Source organism: Spinacia oleracea, chromosome 2 (genome assembly GCF_020520425.1).
Source record: "Spinacia oleracea cultivar Varoflay chromosome 2, BTI_SOV_V1, whole genome shotgun sequence".
Lineage (NCBI taxonomy): Eukaryota > Viridiplantae > Streptophyta > Magnoliopsida > Caryophyllales > Amaranthaceae > Spinacia > Spinacia oleracea.
In genome coordinates this window covers 113,911,843-113,924,493 of record NC_079488.1, presented here as the reverse complement: position 1 = coordinate 113,924,493, position 12,651 = coordinate 113,911,843, and the positions used below count along the sequence as shown (strand labels likewise).

Sequence of the window (12,651 nt, the reverse complement as noted above, 5' to 3'; positions counted from 1 at the left end):
GTGTAAAAATGATCTCAGTAGACTTGTAGGAAAGTATGAAATAATAAACAAATTGGGTAATGAATGCAAAAGTTACCAAAATGGAATTGCAACTCCCAGAAAAATACGATCGAAAATAGTAATTGTAACTTCTCAAAAAACACGGAGTTATAAATTTTAACTTGTTTTGATTAATTTTTATATTATGAAATATTTTTTGATGGATTACTTTTAAACATTTTAAGACAATTTTATACTCCCTCTGTCTCTTTTTGTTTTTTACGTTTTGTATTTTTCACGCATTTTAACGAATAATTAATTTGCATTGTAATCACTCAACTTTTTTATTTAAACGAGACAAATTACGTTTATTTATAATTATTTCACTTTTATCAAAATTTTGATATTGGAAAATCAGAAAAAAATTCAATGTCCAATGAAAAAGTGTGAGAGATTAAATGACTCAATGAATTTGATTGGTTAAAATAATAATTGGACACAAATTTTGATAGAAACTAAGTTATTTATGTGATAATATAAAAGGAAATGTAAAGAATATTTTGAAATACCCAAAAAAGAAAACGTAAAAAACAAAAAGAGACGGAGGGTGTAGTATTTGTTTTACAATACTTATTGCATACCCAAATTAATTAAGAGTTTGTGTTTAAGTAGAACAAATTTTGCTCTTACTTTTGTTTCTTCTTTTCTTAATAGCCTTTTCTCCCATAATTTTGGTGGAGTTTTGTCGTTTACTATTTTCCAACTTGACAATTGACAATAGTCATGAAGATTGAGGACTAGTACGTTCGATTGTCAAGTTTCATTCATTGCAATTCAAAATTAATGATTGCAATTTGGAAATTTTCTTTTCAAATGTAGTTCTTGTTTATTACAATTATTTTCATTTTTTGAACAAATTTAACTGAGATTCAAGTTCAACTTGTAATTAAAATAAATTTCTATAAATTTTAATAGGTTTTGATAAATTTAGTCCACAAAATAAGTGAAAATTAGTCGAACATAACACGTTCTTAAATGTATTCATTTATTGAGAATTTAAGTCATATGTCATTCATAATTAAGGTCAAATTTTAAGAAATACTTCGTACATATCCACTTAGACCGATTGGAAATAATAAAATTCCAATACTTTTAATTAATTAAGTATGATGTTAGCTTTAAGACAAGTCAAATAGGCAAATGAAATGTTTAACTACTTTGGTCATCATTAGATTTCAACTTGAGCTTAATTAGACACTCTATTATGCCTACTAAAATCAAAGAACTTTTGAGTCGAGTAGACTTGTCAAACAAATAGGCTAGGTAAGTTCATGATGATTTCGGGAAAAGGCATAACTACGTAAGGCATGATCAAGTTTGTCTTAAAGTAATTTTCAAGTTGTTGTTTTTTTATATTAAATCCACTTTAAGTAAATTTCAGGTTTCCAATTCCAAATATCTATTGCTCCAATTAAATCGGAGAAAGTCAAACATAAAATTTGATCACAATCTTGTCAGATTTATAGCCAAGCGTAAACCAAGTCCGAATCCTCTACCCCAAATTTCTTGTCCCATCTATTGTCCTAACTCAACAAAAATGGATTATTTTCATTTGTTGTTACAAATTTGGTGACCTGCTGGTTAAGGTAAGAAGAATTCCAATGAACAATACTCCGTACATAATTTCTCACCGAAAGCCAATTTATTCATTGAGATTTATATATATATGTAAAAAATCATTATCAATTTCTCAATAGTTAAATAAACCTCATTTTTTCAAAATAAAATGAAGTAAATCACACAACGTGAATGACATTTGTTAAGGTAGTAGAGAGTCTGCATGAGTCAAACCATGAATAATTTATTTGTGTTTATTGCTATTTGATGAGTAACATTTTGTTAGGACAGTAAACGGGACACGGATTTAGGACAGAGGATCCGAACCAGCATAAACGAGACACGAATTTAGAACAGAGGATCCGGACCGGCATAAACCATGATAACTTCCTTGCCATTTCACAGCACCTTCAACTAGAATTTTGTAGGTCCATGACCCCATCCAATAAAAGATGAAAATGATGAAAATGAATTCTTAACCAACATTTTACAAAATCAATGGACCCAAATATATGACTAGTCCCTCCCAAAAATGACATTTGCAATGACGAAAATCTGATGTCCATGAGACCTGCATGCACAACATCTTATACCACATATTTCTCCACGTCCAAATCATACCAAAAACTTTCCAACTTTGCAACCATACAAAGTACTACAAGATAGACCCGAACGAGCACCGAAAATGCCATCCGGGCCGGGAAAATAAAACAATTACCCCGGCGGCCCGGTCCGGCCCCATTGGGTATTACTCGGTGATAGAGTATAAAACTAATCTTGGGGCTTCGACCATCAGTTTAAGCTTTTGATTGAGTTGGTCCTTCCACACTCGAGCCAGTAACGTAAGCAATACGGATATATGACGTTGAATTCAGGATTAGACCGTCTGATGTTGATGCATGAACTCCCGGGGCTGCTATAGATTTCATGATCTTTGGCTGTAATTTACTCGGTTTAGGCCTTAAAGCACTCCATTGAAAACACGAGCAACTACAACGACAAATAAAAAGCAAAATTAAATGCATGTTGGTGAAGGAAACAATAGGGTTGTTGTGAGCATAGACATTTTCCAAATCTTTAATAGTACTAAGCACGTTGAAAATGGAGCAGAATTCAATATGTTACAACCTGGACACGCAGACAAGTGTTAGGCCCTGTTCTTTTTGGCTTAATTTCAGTTTCAAAGCTTATTTTTCAATTTAGTTCAATTCAGTTCAACTCAAAAGAACATGACCTTAGGCTCGGTATTTGTTTATTTCTTAATCCATATTTCTGGTCTAAAATGAAGAGTCGGTTATCATTTATCCTACCCATGTTAGAATCTCGGGGATCAATAAGGGTAGTTGAGGTGAATGAAGAGTGTAACTAACATAGAGCAACAATTGCAACTACATTGTATTTATTATTAAGAGATTGTGGTCTCACCTCACCGGTCCTTTGCATCTTCTCTCATTCGGATTACCCCAAGCAGGTCTTACAGACAGATGGCAAGCACGGCACATCAAGAAAACCTGTAGGAATCAAATTTTGCAGTCACAGAACATAAGCAAAATACATAATTGGTAAATCCAATCATCACTTCAATTAAAATGAAAAACAAAAAATCCTACTACGACAAGTAATAGAACAAACCTCAAAGTTGGATATATACTTGCATACTCGAGTTTACCAAATTGATCAACAGGATCCTACTACATCTCTGAGAATTGAAGATTTAGCTTCCTTTCAACAAGTTGTGAAGCTTTGCTATGGCAACCGAATCATTTGTTGTGTCTCTTTTCGTTAACCACTCATCTTTAAAATGCACATCAATGTCCCTAGAATAAATCCACACAATGAATCATCAAGATCTAATTTCTACTAAGATCAAAGCATAATATATACTCCTTCTGTCTCTAAAAGATTGCCTCATTGCATTTTATTGGGGTCAAACTTTGAAAATTTTGACCATAAATTCTCATTAGCCTATAAGAAATTCGTTTCAATATATATATATTTGGAATATCAACTTTTTATAGTTTTTTACGCGTGTAGAGTTAGAGATATTTACGTTTTAAGTCGTGTCTTGAAGACCGTGAAAAGTAAAATGGAGCAATCTTTTAGGGGCGGAGGGAGTATAGTATTGTCGAGAGAGTCAATAACTCACCTTCTCAAGGAAAGAACTTGGTAGTTCCTTCTAAGCTCAAAGGTGTATTTGGTAAGGGCTTCTTGGACATATTGTTTTCCTACAGTTCTTAAAGAAGCTGCATTCAATAAATTCTCCAGAGTTCCATGTTTTTTAATGAGTTTAAGAGCAGTTTTCCGACCAAATCCTGAAACCAAATTCTGGATTCCAGGAACACCATCAACTTCATCGCCGATAATGCATCCTACAAAATTGAAACCCCTTCAGATATTTTAATGTAAACATACATAAAAAAAGTACGCAAATCCATGCGTATACTTGTGTTAATCAAATGTAAAGTGAACAAGTTCTGAAACTGTATATAAAAGGAGCAGAAACAGAATCATAAAAAGTTACTTGTGAAGTTGTGATGCCCCTTTTAGGTAATTTAGAACTGATCTCTTTCTGAACTTGTAAATTTTAGATCAGTACTATACAAAAGTTTTAGATAATTCTGCAATATTAAACTTCAGGAAACAAATTGTTCATATTAGCACCATATTCACAGTATTCATTCTTAGAATTTCTATTTACTAACAAAGAAGCAGCACAATTGCACAAGGGCCTTCTACCCCTTCCTCCCAAGCTTCACAACAGCTTTAACAAATGCAAAAGGCACACAAAATAGATAGCAGATTAATTACAGGAAAGTCAAAATTGGTTGATAGATGCTACTGTGAGACCAGTTAAATCTGAAGTTTGTACACGAATCAAAGCTGTGTTGCAGAAAAATCATAAGCTATGCTTTGTAATAAGTTTTTACACCGTTCTGTTGCTTTGTTTCGTGTAATTTGTACTGTTTAACAGCTTGTTGCTGCTGTTTTTTAAAGAATTTGGTGATTATTTGTATTGTGATTAGACTTTCTGGAAGTAACAGATTTGGGCTTCATCCAAGTTAAGAGAATTTGAGGAACCCAATCTACGCGTGGGCAAGGCTCTTCTCCTGTTATTTGAATTTCTTTATTTTTTCCTAATAATAGCTTATATTTCCAACAAAAAAAAACATGCAGGAAAATCACAGATAATGAGTTGCAAAGACATCAAAAATGTCTATGTGAAAAGAGAATAAAAATTGACTACCCACAAAGGGAAGAAGAAAAGAAAACTCACGTAGACTAAGATCGGACTGTGGGTCACAATTATATTGAGCAATATACTGCTTCAATGTATAAAAGGACCATCTTTCGAGATCAGGCACTGGTTGAACAAGTTGCAAATCTTCTGATATCAATTGCTTGAAATCTTTATCAGGTGAAGCAATGACCACCCTCTTTCCGCTATCTAAGACTTGGTTAGCAAGGGTAGCAATAACATCATCTGCTTCCTGACCTTCAAGTTTCAAGACCTGTATGTAGGACATTACTGTTTAATTTTCTTTCTCAACAAGAAGCATACATGATCAGAAACCTAGGTTGAGGATAAGGTGTCCTATCCCTGAACAACTTCATTTAGAAATCCAACAGTCATCTTTCGGTTCTATATTTTCCACCAGGGCTGGCAATTCGGGTCAATGGGTCAGGTACGGGTTTGCTTTAGGGTTGATGTCCGGTTGTGTCAAAAAATATTAGAAATATTGTAAAACTTAATATTACTACAAAATATGATAAGTGGGTCAAATCGGGTCGATTTCAGGTCATTCAGGTTCGATTTATGTCGGGTTCGGGTTTCTCTCATTAACTTCAGGTCAGGTTCGAGTCGGGTCAGGGATTGCCAACCCCAGTTTCCACCTTTGCAGATTTGAAGCCTAATATCACACTAAGACATAAAGTTATAGCTAACTGAACCCAGCAGAGATAGAAACATATGCACACGAATCGAGCTACACCACCATACACAACACACACACACCGCCAAAAGGGGGTTACTGAGACTCTGAGAGGACTCAGAAAGTCAGAGATATAGGAAGACATTGATGTCCTTGAGATTCTTAGGCCAACTCAATGGAATACAAACAGTAAGCAACAAGGGCGTTCATCTTATGAATTTCTTTATAATTGGCATTAGAGAAAATCTTTCAAGTTACAGTTGAGATTAGTGAGTACTAAAAGATTTCAAGCAGAGAACATATAAATTTTTGAGCCAATCAGGGAAACCAAATAAAAGGAGTAACTAGTGTCACCTTACCGGCACGTGACAGTCCTTTAGAAGATCTATAACAGCTTTTTGTGACCTTCCAATCGGAAGATGCCCTAATCCCTTTGATGTATATATACGCCTCAAATATTTGACCCTATGTGCTTTATAAGAAGGTAATATCTGTTTGCGATGTTCATAGCCTCCTTCCCCATCGAATACCTACCAAAGAATGAAAGAATAGATCTTTTCAATGTAAAGAACAATGGCATACGAATATACAACCCTAAAGTACCACAGCAATAAAGATATTGAGACACAAGAAGAAGAAAAAAGTGTACCGAGTTCCAATACAATTCTTTACATTCCTGCGTAACTTGATAACTTTCTTTTCAAATATACACACTCATAAAAGACGACCAATTGACCATATGATCACCACTTCTTAGAGTATTTTCACACAGCAACAATAAACATCAAGGATCCAGGTTTTTAGAACCAAGATTTAAACTTTGTTTTGACATTAATATTTGCATCATTGGATATGCTGTACTGACTCTGCTCACATAACCCAGCCAATGAAGGAGACATGATAAAACACAAAGGCAACGATAAGTTGATAACTACGTTTAAACCACAGTATACATATATTCCTTATTCTATTTCTTACACTTCTATATAAGTGTCAAGTACAATCGTGTAACATCAATAGCAAGCAATACCTTACATGAATCGAGTTCATCCATAAAGACAAACTGAAACAACTAACAAGTAATCACTCCCTTCTTTCTCGGATCGAGGGATGCTTTGATCAATGATCAGTGCAGGTAACAACATATTTCATTATACTTCCGCGACATCAAAATACCATCTCTACCCGAGTAAAGCAACAGTAAATACTTCCCAGAACACTCTAAAGAGGTAATTACTATTAAGATTTACAGGGAGCATTGAACTTGAAGAGCACAATACAAGCATTACTGATGTCTAGTAACCACACCACTTTTCTTGTTTTCGAATTAAATCACCCTTCCTAAATTCTATCTTAGGAAGCAAATTATCTCACAAGTCCACAACTACACTGCAATACTGCATTTCTTTAAGGATGCAAATTATAAATTTTAAAGAACATTAACCCAGTAATCAATCCTCATAGAATTTGCAAATGAAATTTAAAACCAATATCTGAAATTATAAACAATACCCACAATCTCAAACACAACAATGTCATTATAAAATTGAAAATACAAACTTCATAGTGCAAAATAATCATCTCATCTCAAAATCAGTACGAGATAAGAATTAACCTAAGAAATTTAAGAGATAGAGAAAATTACAGCAATGACAGGATGATTGAGGCTGACTTCAGAAAAGAAGAGAGAAATCCAGCGGGCAAAAGAGTGCAAATTGGGAGAACTCCCTTTATAGCAAATAGGGTTTACATCCAAAAAGAACACCCTTTCCTTTGTTTTCAGTTTCCCAGTTGAATTCCCAGGAATTGGAGAAACCTGCTCAACAATTGTTTGAGGGATTGAAGAAAGTGAGGATAAAGCTTTGAGCTTTTTGCATTTTAATGGTGATTTGGTGCTCGATTTGTGATTGTGGGGGAAAGAGAGAGTGGGTGTGTAAAGGATAGCTGCTGTAAAGCTCAGCATTTTCTCACTTGCAAGATAAAATTGTAGATGGTTTTGGTCTGACTTTGGACTAGTGAGTAGTGATGTCAAAAAGGGATATAACTGGCTTTGTTCTAGCCTTCTATGTGAAAATGGTCGTGGCCCGTGTCAGGTCGTGGCCCGTGTCAAACCCGTACGCTTTAGGTCTGAATAGGTCTGGCCTACGCCAAGGTAACTACTTTTTTGTTGTCGTGTCGGAATTTGTTAAAGTGTGACTCAGCACATGGCCCTTGTGTCACGTTGTGTCGTGCTTACATGCCTAAAATTAAGTTCACCCAACTTAATGTGTTTTATCGTGTTAGGTCGTGTCATGTCGTGTTTTTTCTTGTCGTGTTTTTTCCAAAGAAAAATACGGCTCAAGCACAGGACGCAACTCATGACTTCATGCATGTGTTGTATCGTACTTTTTCCATGTCTTGTAATAAGTTCATTTCACCTGTAATATTAATGCAAATCAAGCTACTCAGCGAGTCAACGACATGTTTTATCATTCGAGATTGCCTGGCAATGTTTCTTTAGCAGCAAGGTAAAAAATTTCAACAGCGTCAACACTCAAGTGCATATGACAAAAAGCCTTGGCACTCCGCAAAGTTCTCATAGAACCTAAAAAACTCAACATTGAAGGTGATAATCTTCTGGTCATTAACTCTACTAAATGGATTTTGCGAACTCCTTAGAAGCCACGGAACTTCATTAGCGATATATAATCTTCGATGTACATTCAAGCTTGTAATAGTCCCCTCCCCCCCAGGTTGTACATTACTCAACACGTTTACAGAAAAACAAACAGATCTAGAGTGGCGGATTGAATAGCCAATGTAGGATATTTAATTTCTGATTCGATGTATATTCAAGTTTGTAATAGTCCATCCCCCCTCCTAAGTCACTATCAAACGGATAACCTCTTATTGTACTAAGGAAAAAAGTATCACTAACTTAATCACTATACACTTTACATTAGTTATAAAGTTACACCATTACAAAACACGCTTATCATAATAAAATCATTAAGCTATACTTTGAAGATATACTTATTTACAAGTCCAATCTAAGCACGTATATTTCATTTTTCAATTCATCAATTTTTTTTTAATTTCTTGGTAGCAAATATGCAACAAAAAATAAAAATAAAAATAAAAATAAAAAGAACCGCGCCGAAAAACGGTATGATCAGAGACAGGTGAAAGGTAGTTGTTCCAACTCCTCCGCCTGCTTTCGATGCATTCGAGGCTCCTCTAACTCTTCTTCTTCTTCTTCTTCATCTTCATCACTCCCACATTTTCTCTCTCCTCTTCCACACTCAAACCACACACAGTGACACAGAGACCTCGCAAGTCGCTAACAATGGCGAACCTCCTAAACCTCAAAGCCACCACATTCCTCCCTTCACCACACTCTCTCCGCCTCACTCGCCAACAACCTCCCGCTCACCTCCGATCCACCACCAGAATCCGGGCCAAAATCCGCGAAATCTTCATGCCGGCACTCTCCTCCACCATGACGGAGGGTAAAATCGTCTCCTGGATCAAATCCGAAGGCGAAAAGCTCTCCAAAGGCGACCCCGTCGTCGTCGTTGAATCCGATAAAGCCGACATGGATGTTGAGACCTTCTACGATGGTTACCTCGCCAAAATTATTGTTGATGAAGGTTTCTCCGCTCCTGTAGGGTCCGCCATTGCTCTCCTCGCTGAATCCGAAGCCGAAATCGCTGACGCCATTGCCAAAGCCATGGATTCTAAACCTAAACCTTCCGTTTCTAATTCCGATTCTCCGCCCTCCGCCTCCGTCGGCGCTCCGGTGGAGGAGAAGAAAGAAATTGTTACTCCTCCGGTGGTGAAGGAGGGTGGTTTAAGTGTCTCTACTCATCCGGCGTCTGAGGCGGGGAAGAGAGTGGTGGCGTCGCCGTATGCGAAGAAATTAGGGCAGGAATTTGGGATTGATTTGAGGAGTGTTGTTGGGAGTGGACCTCAAGGGAGGATTGTTGCTAAGGATGTTGAGGCTGCAGCTGCGGCCAAGGTTATGGTGGCTGATGCGGTGGTTTCGAAGGATGTTACGGTGTTGAAGACGGTGGAATTGGGGGAAACGGTGGCGTTTACGACAATGCAGAATGCTGTGAGTAGGAATATGGTGGAGAGTCTTAGTGTCCCTACATTTAGGGTTGGGTACACTATCACTACTGATGCTCTTGATGCTTTGTACAAGAAGGTATTGCTTGGAATTTGATTTTTTTTTAATAAAATTTATTATTTGAATGATTAATGGAATGAATTTTCATGTTATGCTTTGGTTTATTAAATTGATAATTAGTTGATTGATTAGTGAAATGGATTGTTATGGTTTGATGTAATCTAAATGGAGCATTTGTTTATACTTTGTATACTATGATCAGGTTAAAGATGATTAGTTGACTCATTGACTGGTTTATGGGATAAATTTGTTCACTTTATGAGTTATGTAAATCTAAAGACAATAATTTGTTTTTTGTTACCTCTTACATATTCGACAGTTTAGTCTAAAGGTGATAAATTGATTTATTGTTATTGTTTGATGTAATCGAAATGGAATGATTGCTTATACTTTGTATAGTATGATCAGGTCAATGATGATTAGTTGACTGGTTTATTGGGTGAATTTGTTCACTTTATGAGTTTATGTAAATCTAAAGACAACAAAATGATTGTTGAACTTCTTACTTATTTGATGGTTTAATGTAAAGGTAGTTATTGATTGATTGATTGGTGAATAAATGGTTATGTTTATGGTTCGTTTTAGTCTAGAGGTAGTAATTTAAGTGATTAATGGAGTGAAACACTGGACTTATGTTTTTTTTATATTTGAATTGGTGATTAGTTGAAGCCGAAGGGGGTGACAATGACGGCATTGCTAGCAAAGGCAACAGCTTTGGCATTAGTTAATCATCCAGTGGTGAATTCAAGCTGTAGAGATGGAAAAAGTTTTACTTACAATAGTCGTATCAATATTGCGGTCGCTGTGGCGATGGATGGTGGGTTGCTTACCCCAGTGCTCCAAGATGCTGATAAGGTCCGGTTCTTAATGGTTTTATTACTCATTTTTTGGTTGAAGGGGGGGTTATAATTCTTATAAATGGGTAGTTTAATACTGGTGTTTATTGAACATTTTAAGTATCTCATTGTTTTTGGGGATTTTTGTCATAGGTTGATATCTACACACTTTCAAGAAAGTGGAAGGAGTTGGTTGACAAGGCTCGGGCCAAGCAGTTACAACCTCAAGAATACAATTCAGGTACTTGATCCATTGATCGCTTTACTATGTTTTGATTTACACCTAGTCTAGCAGTATTGGGTCTTCCAATAATGCATCTCTTTTTGAACAAAAGAATGACGGACTAGTGTTGACTGTGTATTTTGTGATGAGTTTCCGTTTCTGTAATTCCATGAGAGGGGTAGTGCTTGTCCTAGGAAGGCCTGTAATGAACTCAGCATTATAATTCAATAGAAGGTTGTATGTTTGATTTAATTGGATAAAGCTTAAAGCTTGGACTACACAAGTGAGAAGCTTCGTGATTTAATTGGATAAAGCTTAAAGCTTGAACTACAAAAGAGAGAAGCTTCGAGAGGTTTTATTCTCTCCCAAACACTACTCAATACATTTAAGATAAATGTTAGTTTCATCCCTTCCACCCTTTTAATACAAAACCGTTAACTACAGACAAAAGACATAAGCGTAAAACATACTAGAGACAACAAGGCTTTAATGCTCCTCCTTTGGCTTGTGGTGGCTGCCTCCCTAGACAATGCACAATGCCAACTGTTCTGCTTCTCTAACCACCATGGCTTGTTCGTCTCTTGGCTTGGTTTGTCTATTTCTTGCATAAGTGTCAAAAGAACAAAACGGGCTGCTTTGGTGGGTTAGGTGAGTGCATCACAAGGCCATGGTTCCATGTGGTATGAACTATGAAGTCAAAAGCTGCTGAACCACAGTCGCGCACCTGATAATTTGGATGACATGATTAGGAAATTAGGCAAGAAATTCGGTCTCTAGTCCACAGTTTTGCTTTTTTGGTGCCATGTTGAATATGCTAATATATGGATATTCATAAACTGTTCTCTAAATTTCGGAAGCCCACCCTTTTCACCTTATTATTCCGCATGAATTAATCTGTCTGGTGGAGTTGATGGTCAATAAAGTATTGATGACATTTGATAATCCAGACACTTGGAAGGCATTGTAGTTTATAGCAGATTAGCTGAGAGAAGGCTACGCTCTTTGCTATTTTAGGCCCTTGTGAATTTTGAAACCTTCTGTTTGATCTGCAGTTACCATCTTGCATATCCAAGCATCTGAAAAAACTGTCATTCTTAGGTCCTTGAGATGTTTTCTCATTGTAATTTGTAAAACTGGTGATTTATCCAGGTACTTTCACCTTATCTAACCTTGGAATGTTTGGTGTGGACCGCTTTGATGCTATTCTTCCACCTGGAACTGTAAGTTTCTTTTTCTTTTACTGTGCTTTTTTCCATCCCAAAAATCTTAACATTGGAAACAGAACTGATTGAATTTTAATTTGTGAACTTATTACCCCAGGGAGCAATTATGGCTGTTGGTGCATCCCAACCAAATGTTGTTGCCAGTAAAGATGCTCGGATAGGCATGAAGAACCAGATGCAGGTGAATGTTACCGCTGATCATCGTGTTATATATGGTGCTGATCTTGCTGCTTTCTTGCAAACTCTAGCTCAAATTATTGAGGATCCTAAAGATCTTACACTATAGTTTAACCAACCCCTTTTGAACTTGAGACATAACTGCCTAGTACCGAGATTTTCGTTCCTCAAATGATGCTTCCCAAATTACAACAATTGCTGGTAACCATGTGGAGATTGTAGGATACATGAAAAAAGCTTATTAATGTGGAACACTGCTATATTTTTGTCCCCCAAAGAAGTGCCTGTCTTCTGTTTTTCTCTACTGTTAGTCTCCTAGAAACCCGAGAAGTTTGGATTGTTGTCCATCCATTGTCATTGTCAAAACCTGTTCCATGTATCAATGTCTTTTAGTAGTTCTAAGACTACATGAATATTCAACCGTTTTAGAACTATTGACTGAAAATGTCCAATATAATGCCTACTTCCAATTGAAATTCCCTGTTTGTCAAGTAATGTT

At 36.3% G+C, this 12,651-nt stretch overlaps 2 protein-coding genes across 2 annotated transcripts; one reads left to right on the top strand and one right to left on the bottom strand.

Moving 5' to 3' along the window:
* Positions 1–1,969: 1,969 nt before the first annotated feature.
* Positions 1,970–7,542, bottom strand: LOC110789498 (uncharacterized). The gene is made up of 7 exons (XM_021994203.2): positions 7,171–7,542; positions 5,885–6,055; positions 4,871–5,105; positions 3,743–3,965; positions 3,229–3,413; positions 3,022–3,107; positions 1,970–2,586 (listed from the first exon to the last, which is right to left on the bottom strand). Exons 1-5 carry the CDS (start codon positions 7,486–7,488, stop codon positions 3,311–3,313), a joined length of 1,050 nt encoding a protein of 349 aa, XP_021849895.1. The 5' UTR covers positions 7,489–7,542; the 3' UTR covers positions 1,970–2,586; positions 3,022–3,107; positions 3,229–3,310.
* A 1,122-nt stretch (positions 7,543–8,664) lies between these two features.
* On the top strand, positions 8,665–12,643 carry LOC110789656 (dihydrolipoyllysine-residue acetyltransferase component 5 of pyruvate dehydrogenase complex, chloroplastic). Its single transcript, XM_021994385.2, has 5 exons — positions 8,665–9,711; positions 10,357–10,548; positions 10,683–10,770; positions 11,902–11,972; positions 12,073–12,643. Exons 1-5 carry the CDS (start codon positions 8,851–8,853, stop codon positions 12,259–12,261), a joined length of 1,401 nt encoding a protein of 466 aa, XP_021850077.1. The 5' UTR covers positions 8,665–8,850; the 3' UTR covers positions 12,262–12,643.
* The last annotated feature ends 8 nt before the right edge of the window (positions 12,644–12,651 follow it).

Bases quoted from the DNA above. Each gene is read 5' to 3' on its own strand.
- LOC110789498 (XM_021994203.2), bottom strand. From the start codon at position 7,488: ATGCTGAGCTTTACAGCAGCTATCCTTTACACACCCACTCTCTCTTTC. The intron at 6,056-7,170 runs GTAATTTTCTCT...ATTCTTTGGTAG, and splicing joins TCAATCATCCTGTCATTGCT to GTATTCGATGGGGAAGGAGG. The intron at 3,414-3,742 runs GTGAGTTATTGA...GATTTATTCTAG, and splicing joins CAAGTTCTTTCCTTGAGAAG to GGACATTGATGTGCATTTTA.
- LOC110789656 (XM_021994385.2), top strand. From the start codon at position 8,851: ATGGCGAACCTCCTAAACCTCAAAGCCACCACATTCCTCCCTTCACCA. The intron at 10,549-10,682 runs GTCCGGTTCTTA...TTTTTGTCATAG, and splicing joins TGCTCCAAGATGCTGATAAG to GTTGATATCTACACACTTTC. The intron at 10,771-11,901 runs GTACTTGATCCA...TGATTTATCCAG, and splicing joins ACCTCAAGAATACAATTCAG to GTACTTTCACCTTATCTAAC.